At 42.7% G+C, this 17607-nt stretch overlaps 1 protein-coding gene across 15 annotated transcripts in view; it reads left to right on the forward strand.

Moving 5' to 3' along the window:
* Positions 1 to 99: 99 nt before the first annotated feature.
* Positions 100 to 17607, forward strand: part of BCAS3 (BCAS3 microtubule associated cell migration factor) — a 298450-nt gene continuing 280942 nt past the window's right edge. For all 15 annotated transcript variants that reach the window (XM_085557228.1, XM_077787569.2, XM_085557225.1 and 12 more), the window contains exons 1-6: positions 100 to 237; positions 1524 to 1611; positions 4235 to 4289; positions 5652 to 5724; positions 6408 to 6514; positions 13593 to 13674. In XM_085557228.1, the coding sequence (XP_085413354.1) occupies positions 1541 to 1611; positions 4235 to 4289; positions 5652 to 5724; positions 6408 to 6514; positions 13593 to 13674 (388 nt within the window). In that variant the 5' untranslated portion in view covers positions 100 to 237; positions 1524 to 1540. The remainder of the gene's footprint in view (positions 238 to 1523; positions 1612 to 4234; positions 4290 to 5651; positions 5725 to 6407; positions 6515 to 13592; positions 13675 to 17607) is intronic.

The raw sequence follows: 17607 nt of genomic DNA on the forward strand, positions 1-17607 counted from the left end.
TGTAAACAAAGCCGCGGGGCGCGCGGCTGGCGCGGGGGGGGGCAGCGCCGCCCGCCTCTCACCGCCCCGGCCGCGTCCCGCCGCGCCCCGCCCACCGCCGGGCAGCGCGGCCGCCGATTGGCTGAGAGAGGGACGCGTCCCGCCCCCGGCGCGCTGCCATTGGCTGCGGGCGCGGTGCGCTGGGTGTCATTGCCCGGGGGGTCCCAAACAGTGTCAGTGGCGCCGGCAGCGCGGCAGGTGAGGGCGGCCCGGGCCGCGCTCGGGGCAGCGCCGCGGCGGCTCGGAGCGGCCCCGCGGGGAGGCCGGGCCGGGCAGCGGGGGGCGGCGGGCAGGGCAGGCCCGTGAGGCCTGGGAGACCCCCGGCAGCGGCGGCCGGAGGGCGCGGGGTGTGGAGCGAGGGGCGGCCGGCGGGGTGGGCGCGCTCCGGGAGGCCGCGGCCCCGCGCGCCGGGCGGGCGGGCAGGTGGCGGGGTTCGCTGTGGAGTTGCTCAATAGCGGCGGCGGAGGGGCCCCGGGCCGGCCCGGCCGCTGCCGGGGCTCCGGAGGGGTGCCGAGGCCCGGCTCCGGAGCTGAGCGCTGCCCGGTGCTCGCCTCCCCTCGCTGGCACCGGGCGCTGGCACTGAGGGCACGGCAGGGCCGGCTGTCCGTGGGTGCTTCCATCCTTTCCGTGACATTTCGCCTTTCAAGGCTCCTCCGTGCCCGTGTCACTCTGCTGTTGTGTTGCGGATCGTTTTGTTACTAATTACTATTGTGCAACTAATTTCTGAGTGGTTATCCTGCCTCCCTCAATGGGCTGGCCCTTGCAGGGTCTGGCCTGACGCGGAATGATGCTGATAAGTGATACCACGATGGGGATTTGGATTTTTCTTTTACTTTGTGAACAGGTTTGGGGTGGCGGGACACCACAGGGCAACTGAGCTGGGATCTGTGGCGCTCCTCAAGTGCGTTCTGCCTTTGGGAATGTTACACAGTTTTCCCCTGGAGAGCAGAAGTGTGAAGGAAAGCTTGAGAATGGCACAAAAAGCTGATACAAAGCAGTAGAACGTGTGAGCTGGAATGTAACCCATATTTTCAAGAGTACAGTACGCTGCAATTGTGATTGCACATTATTTTTATATAATTGTTCGCTGAGACAGCAGCCCATTAGGAAATAGTGGGTTGGTGTAATGGTGATGACAGCTGTGCACCCGTACCACTATCTTTAATCATGGAATCACAGACTGGTTTGTGTTGGAGGGCTCCTTGAAGATCATCTAGTACAGTTTGAGATAATTTTCCACTTTTATCATTCAGGTCTGTGGGGTTTGTTGTTTTGTTTTCACAAACATTCCAGAAGCTGTAGTAACTGAAGAAGTTTCCTGCTAGGTGCATGATTTTCTTTTTCCTCATTAGAAAAAGTGCTGTAGAGAGGCCTAGAGGCCTGTGTGAGTGAAATTCCTCTCTTACCACCTTGAAGAATACATGAAGAACTTGTGTGACAAACAGTGCTGTGGAAATGTGAGTAAAAGTCTGTGTTTGTTGCAGGCGTGTGCCCAGGAACGATGGCGACAGAGTCCCCGCGCCGCCCCAGTCGCTGCACTGGAGGAGTGGTGGTTCGCCCTCAAGCTGCCACGTAAGAACCTTCTAGAAGAGCAGTCCTTACTGAAAAGGCTTTGGTTTTCTTGTGGAAGAGCCCAGCCCGAGCTGGTTTGGGTTTTTTCCCCCCCAGAGCCAGCTTGTGTTGACGCTGCAGTTTTGGTGCGTTGAGCGTTGTCCAATAAAGTCAACACGTGGCATTTCTGTCTCCCTAAGTGGGACCCCAGCCTCTGCAGTTGCACACCAAAGCTGTGTATTTAAAAGATAATTACTGCAGATATTTGTTGTTGTTTGCTCCATTTTGCTGTACAAACATTGCAATGTAGAAGAGTGATGCCAACTTCTTCCTTAGGCCAGAGGGATGTTCCACATGTGATCCTTTCTTTTAAACAACACCTTGTCCCAGGAGTGGATATATTAAAACATACAAAACTTGTCATTAAAGTCCTCCAGGAAGAATTGTGGATTTAAAAAAAAAAAAAAATTATTAAAAGAACAAAACCAAGGAAAAAGAAAGAAGCTCCATCCTTCTGGTCAGAGCACCTGCCAAACACTTTTTGTGCCTGGGCATTCTGATTTTCACTGTGTTCACATGGCAGTGGTTTCATGGCAAAAAAGCTTTTTGGCTATAAGACAGCCTAGAAGATTTATGGTCTTTGTTAAAAGAGTTCTGTAGCAATTTTTCTTTCTTCCTTGGGATGTTTATACTGCTGCAAAATGGCACTGTATGGAAATATCCACTCCAGGGGGTGTTACTGTGCCCTTGGAGATAACTCTGTATTTTCAGAAACTTCCTTTTCATTGAAGAGCACAAGAAACTGATTGTTGTAGCACAGAAAGTTGTGTTAGATCTTTGTCTTGAAGCCGTTTTTCAATGTGGCAAAATTCCTCAACAAATGCATTTCCTCTCTGTAACAACATTTTCTTCAAAATATGCTTTAAAAGTGTTATAATAGAAAAGCACTGTACAAAATTGATCTGTTCTGAAGATGATTATCTGTTATTTTTTTAAACGTGGTGTTTTGTTCTTGAGGTACCTGTTTGTGCCTCAAAAATGTCACTTTTTGATGAATGTGTGTGTGCTGAGCACTCAGCAGCATTAACTTTCTACATCATTATTAAAGCAAGATTGGGCTTTTTTGTGGGTTATGTTGTTTTTAACCACTTTAGAGGCATCTCCCTGGGATTTTTTCAACTTTGGGAGAGATTTAGAGCACACACACTGAATAAAACACCTCCCAAACATCGACTTGGGTTCAAGATGTGCTTGGGGAGAGGGGAAAAAAGTGCATTCCATGAGCTGAGCCATGAAGGCAGCATGACTCTGGCTGGTTGGCATTCCCAGGGCAGCTTCAGACACTATTTAATACTCTAGCTGTGGCCAGGTATTTTATTTAATAAAGGTGTGCAGGGGCAGCTTGGGTGACCTACATAAATCAGAGAAGAATCAGCACAAAAGAAACCACAGTGTTTGTGAGGCCTCAGCCTAAAGCTGAGTGGGACAATCTGGGATGCAGAAATCCTGGGATGGCTGGTTTGGTCATGGGCTGGAGTAGGCTTTCTGGAATGTAAAACTTCATCTTTTTGATTTATTTCAAAGAGGTGTTGCAGCATTTGAGTTCAAGTATCTTCTGGATGGTTGTGTGTAGTCCTAAACTCTCCAGAGTGCTGCATTTTCAGTGCTAAACACACCTGGTTTTATTAAAACAATCTTGCACAGCTTCAGAAAAAAGCACCTTTGGCCATCCAGAGTGCCTAATTTAGAGTAAATTGTAAAGTTTAAATTAAAATTCTCCTTTGTTGCTATGAGAAATCTTGAGTTGTCACAGGAAAAATTGCAGCAGCATAAAAGTTAATTTTGGAGCTGCCTAAAGAAAACCTGAAGGCTTTTCTTAGATAATCTCAGGCTTTCTGAAGGGAGCTCTTGTTGCCAGTGTGTCTCAAGTGTTCCTCGTGGCACAAAGCACCAACTTTCTGCAGGGTTCCAGCACCATCTGTGTGCTGCTCTCAGCCCACGCTGTGGTTACTCAGCACTTACACAGGCCACTCACTGCTGGGTTACTCAGAGCATTGCTTTAACTCTGCCCCAACAAATGTATCTTGCACTAGAAACCCTCCCCAAATCGATGCTGCTGATGAATTTCCAACAGGGAATAAGCCTCCCAAGCTATAAAATCTTAGCTGGAAATGCCTGGAAATTTTATTCCATCCCCTGCCCCTGAGCACTGCCAGCATTGTCCATTATGCACAGGAGCTCTGGAAGCTCCACTCATTGTTTAAATCCTCATTTTCATGTTGTAAGAGCCAATTCAAGTAGAAAAATCCTGAGGAATGATTTCCAAATCCCTGTACCACTTCTGGCCCCTCTGATGTGGAGAATGTGCTTATTCCTTGAATTTAGATTTTATACTTTGCCCCTAAGCAGTTACTCCATCAGCAGGTATCACTTGGCTTTTTTACAGACTTTTATTACTCTTATTTCATAACTCACAGGCCACAATTTATATTACCAGAATTTGGCAGTAAAATTAAGCCTACATTGCATGCTTAGTGTTCTCCTATGTGCTAAAGGTTGCCCATTCTTCCTTTTGCTGTTCTAATTTAGTAATTCATGGCCATTTCTGAGCTCCTTTGGTTGAAATTCTCCTTCTGTTTTCCAGGGAACAGTCGTACATGGAGAGTGTTGTTACCTTCCTCCAAGATGTTGTGCCACAGGTAGGGTGTGGATCTTTAAAACTACTTTTTTCCAGTGGACAAAAAAAGCAGTGTTGGGAATCTTCACTCTGCTTTGTAAATTTATTACTTCATCTAATGAATAAATAAATAAATAAATTTTATGTGTGTATCTATATATTTTAATATATTTATATAGAATAAATATGGCACTGGAATGGTCCCTTTGTGGTTGCCCATGTGCCTCCCAGCAGCAGAAGGGAATTAATTTTGTTTTCCTCTTTGGGGAAGCTGTAGTCCATGGTGGAGGAGCACTGCAGCTGATTGTGGCTTCAGGAAATGTTCCTGATTCTGATTCCAAGGAATTATTTAGTGTCCTGTTTCCTCCTGATTTTCCTCTTAGGAATTCCCAGTGCATTTATTCTGCAATAATACAAAAACAATGCCCTCAGTAATACCAATTTGTGAAATGCATTTTGGACTCCGGTTTAAAACGAAACATATTTAAAGTTTCAATGAAGAGATTGCTGCATTCCACAGCCTCCCATTCCCCCCCTCTGCTTAAAGGATACAGTCTGTGTTTTATTTTACACATCAGCTTGCCTTGGAAGTGTGGAATTTGATTTGTTTTGAAAAGTAAACCCCACACTTACTCTTTACATTTGTATTTTTAGTCCATGTTATTGCTTTTCTGCCATGTATGAAGTGATTATACAAGATGTGTTCATATTTAATCCCAAATAGTGCTCAGCATTTTGGTATAATTCATTTGGAGGTGAGGGTATTTCTGCTGGTGCTCACGTTCCTGCTACCACAGCTTCTCCTGAGGACTGTAAAACCTCCAGGCTGGAAACACTGCAAGTCTCACTCCACAATTTCTTTTTGTATCTCATCTTTTTATGGGAATCTGTAGAACACAGGGCTGAAACATGGATCTGTTCTGATGGAATTGCAGTTTATTCTCTTTAAAATGGCTGCATTAAAGTTGTCACAAACAGAAGTGAAAGGTGTCAGTAATATAAACTGTGTAGTAAAGGTCTCTTTCTTTCCTCAGTCTGGCTTGCAAAGCTTTTAAGTGAATTAATGAGAATTTTAATGATAAAACACCTCATGGAGAACCTCCAACACTGCTGAAGTTAAAGATTGTAGAAACCACTGTATTTAATTTTATTAACTCAACTCTAAGTCACGTGGCATTTCTTACCTGCCCCAAAAGATTTATTGTTCCAAATATTTTATCATTCCTACATCAGTGGGTGATGTTCAGCATGGTTATGTTGTGTGAATATTGGTGACAATAAGCTCCATGAATCATGTTTGTGGTTTTTAATATAATTCCTTTTTACAGGGGGACAAAACCACTGTAAATCTTCCTTGTTTCAACCCTTTTTGCTTTTTGTCCAGGCCTACAGTGGAACCCCACCAGAAGAAAAAGAGAAAATTGTCTGGGTCAGATTTGAAAATGCTGATTTAAATGGTATGCCTTTGATGCCTTCATTTTCTCTCACTTGTACTTGGGAGTTTTGGGTCCATGTGCAGTAATTCCAGTCAGCTTTCTCTGTAATAGAATAATTATAAACATTATGATTTTATTGAGTAAAACCTTTCTTAAATGTTTTCAATCATGAGAGAATGAACAAAGCTCACTGAAAGCATGGAAGCATCAGAGACAGAGAAGATTTATTTGGGTTGGTGAAAGATGTTCCCAGGCTCAGTTAGAACATGCTGCATAAAATAAATGTTAGGTCAGAACAGGCTGCATAAAATAAATAAACAACATAAAGGATTCTGAAGAATACTCTAAAGAGTTTTGTTATATGAACCTAAAAAAGAAATACCTGAAATTTTATAAAAAATAGAGGGAAAACCCACAAGCAAACAAACCTTAACTGGCCAGAGGTGGCCATAAAGCCACGTGAAGTTGATAGATAATTTCTAGTTTGATAACCCTGATTTAGGTTCTCTCTCCATCCCTAACCTTCCTTTAAAAAAAAAGGATTATTTAAATAATAAAATAATATTTTTCTGTATTGTTCCAGCATGAAAATATAAAGCACTTTGGTTGCTTTTAGTTCTAGCAATTGAGGGAACACCACCTAATGCTGCTGAGAGCTTGGTCCTGACTTCTAATAATGGCTTTGCTGTTGAAATGTCCTTCAGATACATCCAGGAATATGGAATTCCATGAAATCCACAGCACTGGGAACGAGCCCCCGCTGCTGCTGCTGCTTGGCTACAGCGATGGGATGCAAGTCTGGAGCATACCTGTGAGTTCAGGGCTCACCCCCTCCTTCCTTCTCCTTTTCTTTGTCAATTTGCTGTTCCAGCTTTAATCTTTTACCTTGAATTTTTCCCATTGGATAGGAGAGAGCCAGCACTTCCCATCAATGTCATACGGATTGTGTGTAATGTGGTTATCTTCAGATAATCCTGAGCACAGCTCAAACACTTCAGTTCATGTACCTGCAGATTTTTGAGGGCTTTTTTACACATTATTCCTGCTAAGTCCATTTCCAGACTCTAACTGGGAGCAGTGTTTGTAGCCCCAAAACAAAACTGGATTTTGTTTTTTAACAGAAAAGGATAAGGGTTTAAAAAAACACCCAACAGGATTTGTTTGTCCCAGGAACTCAAGTATGACAGTATTAATAGTATTTTACAATCACATGTTTGTCATGGACATGATTTGCAATTTTAATTTTATGAAGGCCTCTGTGGGCATATGGGTTTGATTTCATGCTCTCATCCCCATCCCCTGGTTTGTGTTGCAGAGTGGTTAACGGGGCACATGGTCTTCATTTGGGGAATTTCCCCCAAATTTCTCACAATGAGAGAATAAAGTTGAATACAGTAGCTTATAAAATTCTGAAATTAAAAAAGCAAAATTGCTCACAACACCTTATCCTTCAGAATAAAGCAGAAAGGATGGATTTTTTTCCTTTTGTAAAATACATTGTTTTTTTAAAGAAACATGTACATTTTACAACTTTCTGGTTAGCTATGTAGGAAATATGTTTATATACCAGTAGCTTAGAAAATAATGTTAATTTCTACAGCAAAAGTTCAGTTTGATTGAGTTTTATGGGTGTGGTAGAGCTTTTCCCCTTCCTTATTGCACCTTATTATCCTCTTGATTGCATCTCATTAGCACAAATGAGGAAAAGCTGATGAGGTTTTGCGTTTGAAGGAATGTTTAACAGAAATGGAGTGAGACCTAATATACTTCGCTAAATTTCAGTCTTTTGGAACTGTTTGTTAAAATTTAGGAACTTTGAAACTTGGGAAGATTTCAGCCAAAATGGGATTTTCTCTCGTGGTGCGTTACACAAACCGCCCACACGGGGGCGCTGGGACACCGAGCTAAGAGCGGCAGCACCACCAGCGCAATCAATCAATTAATTAATTAATTAACTTACCCTGAGCATCACATCGCCTTGAGCTCACGTATCCTCACAAAACACCTCATTTTACCCAGCTGAAATGTTGTTATCCGAATGAACCTGTGTTTTCTGCTAAAAAAACAGAGATGTGTTGCCATGGATGGATGTTTTCCTTTTTCTTTCTATCATTTTCTTTTTTTCTTTTTTTCCCTCTTTCTTTGTGTCTGAATGAACCACAAATTCGACCATGGAATACCTGATTTTGCCTTCTTTTTAGTAGAACCATACAGCAAGACTGTCTTTTTTTTTTTTTTTTTTTTTCCTCAGTGTATTTCACTTTTTCATCATTCCTAGCTTTTGGTAGTATTTGCTATTTCAGGAAAATAACAAAAATTAAGTTGCAGGACAGCTTCTCTTAGTGCAGTTCAACTTTTGCAGAAGTATGAGCAGGAGGGAAGTGCAGTGAAATGGAGAAAATGCCAAATGTGGAAATATTTTAACATCCACCTTCAGAATGTCAGCTGTGGGATATTGCATCATTTTGCCAGCCCTTTTTTTTGTATGTTCTGTGAAATTCTGAGAGCACAGCCAGGGAGGTGCAGCTTGGACCTGGACACTTGGTGTTAGTCCAGTGTCAGTGTTGGAATGGCTCCTCTGTTAGTGCAGATTTTCACAGAAAAATGATCTTTAACATCAGTTTTAAACATCTTTCCAGAGCAGGATTTGTAAATCTGGAGGGAACATAAACTGGAGGGTTTTTTCATAAACTTGAGGGTTTTTTTCACATTGTTGCTTCTCCTTTGCGTTTTCCCCCCCTTGCTTAGCCTGAGCACAATAAAACCTGGCAGCAATGTGATTGACTTAATATTTAAGAGCTTATTTGGCAACACTTTTTTGTGCCCTCTGCTATTACACAAACCTTCCTTCTTGGCCCCACTGACTATTTAGCTTGTAATTAAGCAATGTTATTCCAACTAAGGAAAAAAAACAACCAACCCTGCTTTCTCCAGCTTAATCTGCAAAAGCAACAATCTGACATTTATGTGCAAATCTCCTCAGGAAAGTCATTATCTGTAGCATTGTGCTTTTTTATTCCTACAATTGGCCTTCTATTCAGCACTTAATAACGTGTTGCAGGCAGCAGGGGTTGTGTGTGAGTGATTATGAAGTGTTTATGACAGCTCCTAAGCCCACACTCCTGCTAATGGTGTTACATGGCCTTGCCCACACCTCGCTGCTGTGTCTCTGCGAGCTGAGAGTGCTTTCACATTAACATCTCCTCCGAGGAGGATCTTTGGAGTACCAAAGTGGGATTTGCAGGATGGGAGATACCATTAGGGCGGCTTCAAAGGCTCGGGGTGGTGGTTGGGGCAGCCTGGCTTTGGAAGTGCAGCACAAGGTGTCCATCCAAAGGGCTTGGCTTTGATCTCTGCTCTCAAGTGCGGGTGGGAAGGTTAAAAGTGGGTTTAAAATACTCCTGGCTAAGTGGGGAGGAATCTGGGAATACACGAGGAGTTCCTGTTTGATAATGGTGCAGTGGAGTTCTGTGTTTTGTTTGGAGTTTGTTTTTTGCCTTGCTCCCAGTTTCATGTTTCAGAGACAACTGGAACTGGTTTCTGCCTGATGTGGTTTCCAAGTCTCTGTTCTAGATGTTCCTGTTCAGGGAATGCACATTGGCTGTTTTATATATATTTTTTTTTTGTTTATTTCTCATTGTAGGCTTTTCTTCTTCTTTTCAGAAGTAGAAAAATCATCTTAATGTATTGGTTCTTGTGACAATTAAAAAACAAACTTATCACATCCCAAGCTGCAATCCTTCCTCTGTCCAGACCTCCTCCTAGAGGGAACCACTTGCATGTAGCACTCAGAAAAATGGAGTAATGACCTGACCTAGTGACCCTGAAAAACGTCTGGGGACTTTGCAGAACATCTATGCAAATAATTTGATGAGACTTTGGGTTTTTTACACTGAAGATCACCAATGTGCAAGAAATGTGGTTTTATAAAACATCTGATGCCATTAGCAGTGTCATAATTAAAAGTACTAGGTGCAACCTCATCCTCAGTCCACCACCAGAGTAACATTCCTAAACTCTTACAATCTCTAGATAATTACATTGATCTGTTTTGAATGGAAAAGCTGAGTGAATTTCTAAACTAAAGTGATAAAATTTGTTCATTTCCTTCCAGTCCTTCCTTACTTTCTCAGCAGCAGCATGGCTGGAAGTTGCCTTTAACCCATATGCAGCAATATTTGGTAGTGGTATCTATTAATTGCTTATTATCATATTAGAATATCATATCATGATACCTTCATGTATGAAACATACATCAGAATATATAAAAACAACTCCTGATCATTCCCTTTTCCTGTCATACACTCCCCAGTTTCCATTTCTACATTTGCACAGAAGTTCAAGCATTGAGTTCCAAACTCCATTTCGTTTCACTTTGGTGTATGTTTGGCTATTTTTTTTGTTTTAAATTTTTTTCCCCATGTGAAAACCATTTTCTCTGGTTGGAAACTATTACTTGTCCTCGGTGTGAACAAAACTTCCTTTGTTCAGCTTTTCTTTTATGGGTGCAAACTGGTGTGCTCCAAACAATGCCTCAAAAATTACCCAGTGCTGCAGATTCCTGGGCTCTCATGTTTTAAGCTCAAGATCTCTTAAGTGGAGGAGAAGATTCTTCTTCCTTCAATGAGGACTATTTTGGGGGATTTGAATCCTTTGCTTCCAGCCTTCCCTGTAGGTCTGGGGGTTGTGGTTGATCCCAGGTTTTGGGAAAGCTGAGATGTTCTACCAGAGCAGCTTGGAGCCATCATTTTGGATTCCCTCTTCCCTGCAACGAGTACCTGAAGCTGCTTTTACAGCTTAATATCCAATTCTTGAAACCTGTTTGGAAATATTCTTGGCTTTTGGAATGGGAAAGAAAAACTTTTAAGAGCTCTGAGAGCTGCCACGGGGACTTGCTACTTAGCTGGATCCAATCCAAAATGGCAGCCACAGCCTCGTTTCTCACAGGTGCTTTTTGAAGAATTTCGAGCTCTGTTTTCAATTCATGACTCTATTTATATTTTGTCTGTGCATGTGAGACTGTGGAGCTCCAGGGACTGGGAATGGGATGGGGGCTGACCCCCTGTCCCCTCAGTGGGCAGCTTCTGCTCCCACTGGGTGTCCCCTTCACAGGGGATGAGCACTGGAGTGGCAGAAGATCAGGCCACACAATCTCTGTCCCTCCAAGGGGGAGCTTGCAGGCAGATTGAAGCTGTGTTTTTCCATAGCTAAAAAGTTTTGTCCATAGATAAAATAATAGCAATAAAGTTTTATCCATCAATAAATGAAGGGCATTAGCATTAACCACACTTAATTCAGGGTTTTATAAGAACTGCAAACAAAATAAGACGCTTCTGCTGGTGGTGGTGGTGTTTGAAAGGAGTTCACTGGAATTCAAAGAAAACCTTGAACTCGAAGCCCTGATGTATTTTTCAGTGCCAAGCAAACCAAGGAACAACCAAGCTCTTATTAATTCATGGCAGACACAAGATGCAATGTCTTCCATGAGTCCCTGTCTCAGCAGGACAGTTAAAGACACACAAATCCCCTGAAAAAGCTGTTACTTTATGAAACTATGCTAGATTAAATATTAGTGTTTTAATGTGATCAGTGTTGTACTGTCACATCCAGATTTTTTGGAAACTTTATTTTGTGCCTGTTAGAGAATTTGAATTTTCTTTACAAGTGAGATGATGGTGGTTGGGTGGCATCTTGTATTTTCATTACAAAGCCTCCAGTGGGGATGTATCTTAAAATTTGATCTTTTTTAGATCCCAGGAGTCAACAAGTGCTGAGCACTTGAGCTGTAGAGGCTGAACCCAAACCATTCCATGATTTAGAATGCTGCAGGGACTGAGCAAAGGACCTGTTAACCTACAGTGGTCTCAAAACAGGGGCTAAATACCTTTAATCTCATTTTAGTCACTGTTGGATCCTGTGCTTTTTGTTAATCCATTTAACCTTACTTTCTGTAATTTCCCCCCAGTATGAAATAATAAATTATCTTTAAATAATGACTATTAATTATTCAAAAGTTACAGTAGCATTATATGCATGAGGAGAGCTGGGCTGAGATTTCCACGCTAAATGCTTCACTACAAATAAACTTCATTTGTATTTGGACATTTCCAAGCTTTTCTTTGCTAGTCTCAGGTTTAAGCTCTACCAGGTCTTGGCACCCCAGGCTGGATAAACATTCTGCTGGAGTTCAGGATATGTAAGAGCAGAACCTGAGTTGAGGAGGTTTGGCATTCTCAGTGTGTCTTCCTTTGGGGACTGGAACTTTGTTTGAAGCAGGCTGGGGCTGGGGCTGGTGTGCTGGCAGGGTTAAAAAGGAGAAGGAGGTGTCGGAGCTGCTTGGGATATTTTATGGGAATCACTCCTTCCATACCTTTGTTGTGCTGGTTCCTTTCCCTCTTGTTTTCATTCCTAGCCAGAGATGTGCATGCACGTGTGAAACAGCATTTTCATGGTTTGGGGGAAAAATCTTTAATTGCCAATAATAATAGTTCCCAAACCTTCTGTTTTTCTTCTTTTCCATTTCCTCCTTTCCCTTTTCATAGAGCTGCTGTGTTCCAGTGGACAGAAAACGTGCTGCTGTCTTAATTTTTTAAATCTCTTTATTACTCTGCCCCTCCTTAATTTTCCTCATTTTCTGCTTAGCTGTGCTCTACATTTTCCTGAGCTGTTTTTTCTGGATACAGATGTTTTCATCCAGAGGTGTTTTTTTTTCCCAACACTGCACTCCAAGCTCATGATCAGTTAAAAGCCATCAACTTTTAACTCACAATTAGTGAGTTGGTGTTATTAACAGTGATTTTAATTGATAAACTGCTAGGCTAAAATGGGTTAAAATGTTAATTTCCCCACTTAGGTGTAGCTTGTGTGCAATTCCAGGCTTAACAGGGAGAAGCAGCAGTTCTCTGTACTGTATGCAGAATGGTGGGTTAGCTCTGTAGTAAATGGTATTTTCAAAGTAATTTTATTTATAATTGTGCTTCATGAGGTGGGTTTCATTCTCCCTCATGACCCAGAGCAGTGATAATAAATAACCAGGCAAGAGTGGATGTAAGCTGAGAGCCTGGAGTACTGTACTTGGGATTTGCTGGTCAAACAGTAGGAGTATTTTAAGTTTTTGGACGTGTGAGATGAAGTGCAGAAAGAAATGGAAACAACCATAAAATGACATTTCCAAAAATTCACTTGAATTTATAGTTTATTGATTCCTAAGAACCTTATTCCAAATCATGTTCTCTTCTGATATTGTAAGCTGCTTGTTTGGCAAAACTTTATGCCAGCCTTGGCTGTGTTCTGGGGCTCATTACATCTGTTTTAAGTTGTTGGTTAGTTGGAAATGAGCTTCATAATGTTTGCCATTTTCCTGGAGTTTGACATTCCATATCGGATCCATTTCCAGGCAGTTATGAAAATACATTGAGTGACCATTGCAGGAAGTCTGGAAATTCATCTTAACTGCTTCTGGTTTAATCTTTTCAACATTGCCATCAGTGACAGGCTTAAGTAGCTTGACCACCAATTTTTAAACATGGTTTTCACACCTGCTGAGTTCGAAATGAACCATTATATGAAATTCTCCCATCTTTTTCCATCCATATTGCCACTCTTGATTGATTTCTGGTGAGCTGGCATTTTCCTTTAGAACCATGTGAAATGTGGGATAAATTTTTGTGACTTTTAGTCAGCTTCAAGCCTCGCTTCTTCCAAAAGCTGTGTGGTCGTGAGCAGTTCATTCAAGACTTCTAATGTATATTTTTAATTAGAGAAATGGCAGTGGTTGCTTAGGCAGAGTCTCACCAATGTAGCTCCCTAAAATGCCTTTCTCCCTGCCTTCTTGGCTGTTGAGCAGCTGTATTTTTGCAAGTGTGAATGTGTTTTTTGCCTTTCTGCAGATCAGTGGGGAGGCTCAGGAGCTGTTCTCGGTGCGCCACGGGCCGGTTCGAGCGGCTCGGATCCTGCCAGCTCCTCAGATCAGTGAGTACCCCCAAACAGCAGCACCCACCTGAACCCTTTCGGTTAAAAAGGCTGCCCTTCCACTCCTGTTCAACCAACAAAACTACACAATCTGCTTTTTGGGGCAGCACTGACTCCTGCTTCTTCCATTTCACCTTACTTTACATTAATTTTACTCACTTTGACCCTTTCAGTGGTTTGAATTTTATCATTCTTTGAGTGCAGCTCCTCTCTGCCGCTGCTTAAATATTGTTTTCTCAAATTCTAAACCCAGCTGCTTAATTTAACATTATTGAATGTTAATTTAATTTAGGATTTAGGATTCTTCCAGAAGTTGAGTTAACCCTGAGAAGAACTTGCTGCAAAATCTGAGCAACTGTGCATAAACAAGCAAATTCCTCTAAAAAAATTCCATCCAAACGCAATCTAATTTCTGAACTGTTTGGTTTTAAATTAAATTGGTGTTTTACTTTGTGGATGAAAAGAATTAGACCAAGGTGTTTGGGGATTATGCTGATTTAGCATTTCTAGTAATATTTTATGAATTAATTAATGAGCTCAAGAAATACAGCCTAAAATCTTATTATTTAAATTATTAATAGTAAATTGAACTGATTTTGTGTGTTTCAAAGAAAGTAAATGAAGAATGTTTAATGGACATATTATAAATTTTTTTGTGATTTCCTGAGCAGAGGAATATGCAAAGTATATGTGGCTGTGTAACTATTACAGGTTAAACTAACTTAGAATAAAATACTTCCCAAGCCTGTTGTTCCTTTATTCCATTACTGGAACCCTGCAAAATTCCCAACGAGTTGCTCTCTTGCTATTTTGTGTGTCATTGAGTAATGGATGCCTGTGCCCCTTCCTCTCCAGAAGGGAAAAAAAAAAAAGGAGAAAGAGAAGTGGAAATGAAAATGAAGTAAATTAATTGAAGAACCTGGGAGTTCTGTTTTTCTGGTATTAAAACAGGTTTTTGATTTTTCAATCAAGTAAATCACACTCATGAACTCCTTCAAGCAGTTACTGTCTTTCTGCCCCTAAATTCCATACATTTAGCATCTGACAATGATAGTTGTTACATTAGAAAACTATTCAAATTAGCTCATATTAAATTAAACCAAACCTTTTAAAAACATGTTTTGGTCTCTTTTTACATGGCTTGGTTTAAATAAATCTTTGATTAAAAGTACATGAATGTATCATTGACCAGTATCTGGAATCAGATAAAAGTAAAGCTGTAATAAGAGGCCTTAGATAACTAACTCATGAGCTTTAATGATTCTGAGCTAAATAAAAGGAATTTGTAAAGGAGAAGCTGATTACCATCAGCAGGCTCAAACACTGTTTTACTGTAAAGCTGTAAAAAGGGAATTATTGAAAATAGGAGTCTCTTGGTGGATGGATTTGGCACGTTCCTAGAAACAGATTTGAGCTGGTGATAAGCAGCTCATTCCCAGGTGTGAAAGGAAAGCTCATGCCTTTAACTTGGTGACTTTACAGCAGCAGAACTTAATAGTTTGTCAACTATTTCATTAAAAAACTGCAGCCCTTTGATGTTAGATCCTCTGCCTCGTGGTGTGTCTGGTGGCATAATGAAGCCTTGTTTCAGAGAGATTATTTCATGCAGGGCATCTCCTCCAGCAGCTCCTGGTGCTGCTGGCAGCAGGAGCCTGGGCAGGTTTGGTAGCTCAGGGGCTGGGCAGCTCCTGGAACTGGGACTGGCACCTGTGCTCTGCTCTGGGCCACCAGCCTGGGCTGGGCCAGCTCTGCTCTGGGCCACCAAAGTGAGCTGGGCCAGCTCTGCTCTGCTCTGGGCCACCAGCCTGGGCTGGACCAGCTCTGCTCTGGGCCACCAAAGTGAGCTGGGCCAGCTCTGCTCTGCTCTGGGCCACCAGCCTGGGCTGGGCCAGCTCTGCTCTGGGCCACCAAAGTGAGCTGGGCCAGCTCTGCTCTGCTCTGGGCCACCAAAGTGAGCTGGGACAGTTCTGCTCTGCTCTGGGCCACCAAAGTGAGCTGGGCCAGCTCTGCTCTGCTCTGGGCCACCAAAGTGAGCTGGGACAGTTCTGCTCTGCTGTGTGCCACCAACCTGAGCTGGGCCAGCTCTACTCTGATCCACCAGCCTGGGCTGGGCCAGCTCTGCTCTGGGCCACCAGCCTGGGCTGGGCCAGCCCTTCTCTGCTCTGGGCCACCAAAGTGAGCTGGGACAGTTCTGCTCTGCTCTGGGCCACCAGCCTGGGCTGGGCCAGCTCTGCTCTGGGCCACCAGCCTGGGCTGGGCCAGCTCTGCAGCATCACTGTGATGTCCTGTCACTGCATGTCACTGTGATGTCCTGCTCTGCAGCCCGGAGCAGATGGCCATGAGAAATGGAGGGATTTCTGTAAATAATGTTAAACCCTCCAGATATCAACTCGTCTCCGTGGTCAGGTCATACCTACCTTCAGCAGGGCCTTCAGTAGGCAGGGCTTTAATTACTCCGTGCAGTTTGGAATGTACAGGGCCTTTTGGGGACTGAGGGGTTGCACTGTGACCAAATTTTGGGCTTGCAGAGCTCATATTTAGACTATGAGAACATCTCAGTCTGGACTCTGGCAGTCTTAGGGACAGGAATTCTGAGCTGTAAAACCTCTGAGCCATCCTTGGCTCTTCTCCACTTCCAGATTTGGGTGCTGGGCTGGGGTTAGGGTTGTTTCCATGTGTCCAGCTCTGGATTTTCTGTCAGTGCTGAGGCAGTGATACATTTATTTCAGTTACCTTTGTTCTTTCACCTACAAAATCAGAATATTGATGCTTTCTGAAGGAAGTCAATGCTACAATCTCCCATTTTTTATTACTTACCCCAGGTCATTTTACAAGCCCCTGGCCAAATACCTGCTTTGCCTTCTGCTGTCCCATTTGTCAAGGCAGAGCTGCACAGTTTAAAAATCATTCAGGAAACTCAGAAAGGCAGGGGAGCAGCTCTGTGTGTGGCAATTCCTGCTCAGAGGGGTGACAGGCTGGTGTGGTGAAGTTTAGATCAGTGGTTGTCTGTAAAACCTATTTCCATGTTTCAGCATTATGAAAATAAATTCCTCCAGCGAGCTGAATTAATTTATTGCCATTTTCTAGATTATGTTGCTTGCAGAAAGAGGATATAATAGCCCTACATCTCTCAGTGAATTTGACTGTTCACTCAAGTTGACTTATAAGGGGGGGAAAAAGGAAATAAAAAGAATTTAGAGGTACTAAAACCATTGAGAGTTGAAATATTGCAGCAGATTTATCCCTGTTCTCCACTGCTCCCATCTTTGATGTTGGTAAAATTAAGATTTGAACCTCAAAAGCTGACTCAGGTTTATGTGCAGGTACACTTAAAGAGCTCTAATATTTAGGTTGCTTTCTAAAGGAAGACAGATTTGAGGTTTGTGTATGTTCAGCCACTTGGGTGGTTCAGTGGTTTGAAATCCCCAAAGGCCAAAATAATCCCAGGTTCTGTGTGGTGGGGCTGGCCCTGCCCGATGGACAAGCAAGGTTGGGGGTGGTTGTGCAGGTGTGTGTCTGAGTTTTGCTGTTCTCCCACTGTTCCATGGGGGTTTTGGGATAATGAGTGGGAATGTCTGTGGATTATAGAAATTACAGACTGGAATTCTCCAAGTAAGGCTCTTTTAGAGACATTACAGGGGAGAATTTTTCTGTAAAATCCCAATTTCTTTGAAGCTTTGGGCTGACCTGTGTTTCCTCATAACATCATACATGAAATAAAATAACTATTTAATTGGTTTTGATGCTCTAGAGCAGTGCACCTGAAACTTTCTCCCAGCTGGGCTGAGAGGGAATTCCAGCCTGGGGCATTCCCAGGTACTGCTGGGCTGCTGCAGGACCACAAGTGCCACAAGATTTCCAAGGAAAAGATGGAAATGAGAGGAGTTTAGTGGAGCAGGAGCAGCACTCATTATGAAATGGGACTGATCAGTG

Source organism: Lonchura striata, chromosome 19 (assembly GCF_050655825.1).
Source record: "Lonchura striata isolate lonStrDom1 chromosome 19, ASM5065582v1, whole genome shotgun sequence".
Lineage (NCBI taxonomy): Eukaryota > Metazoa > Chordata > Aves > Passeriformes > Estrildidae > Lonchura > Lonchura striata.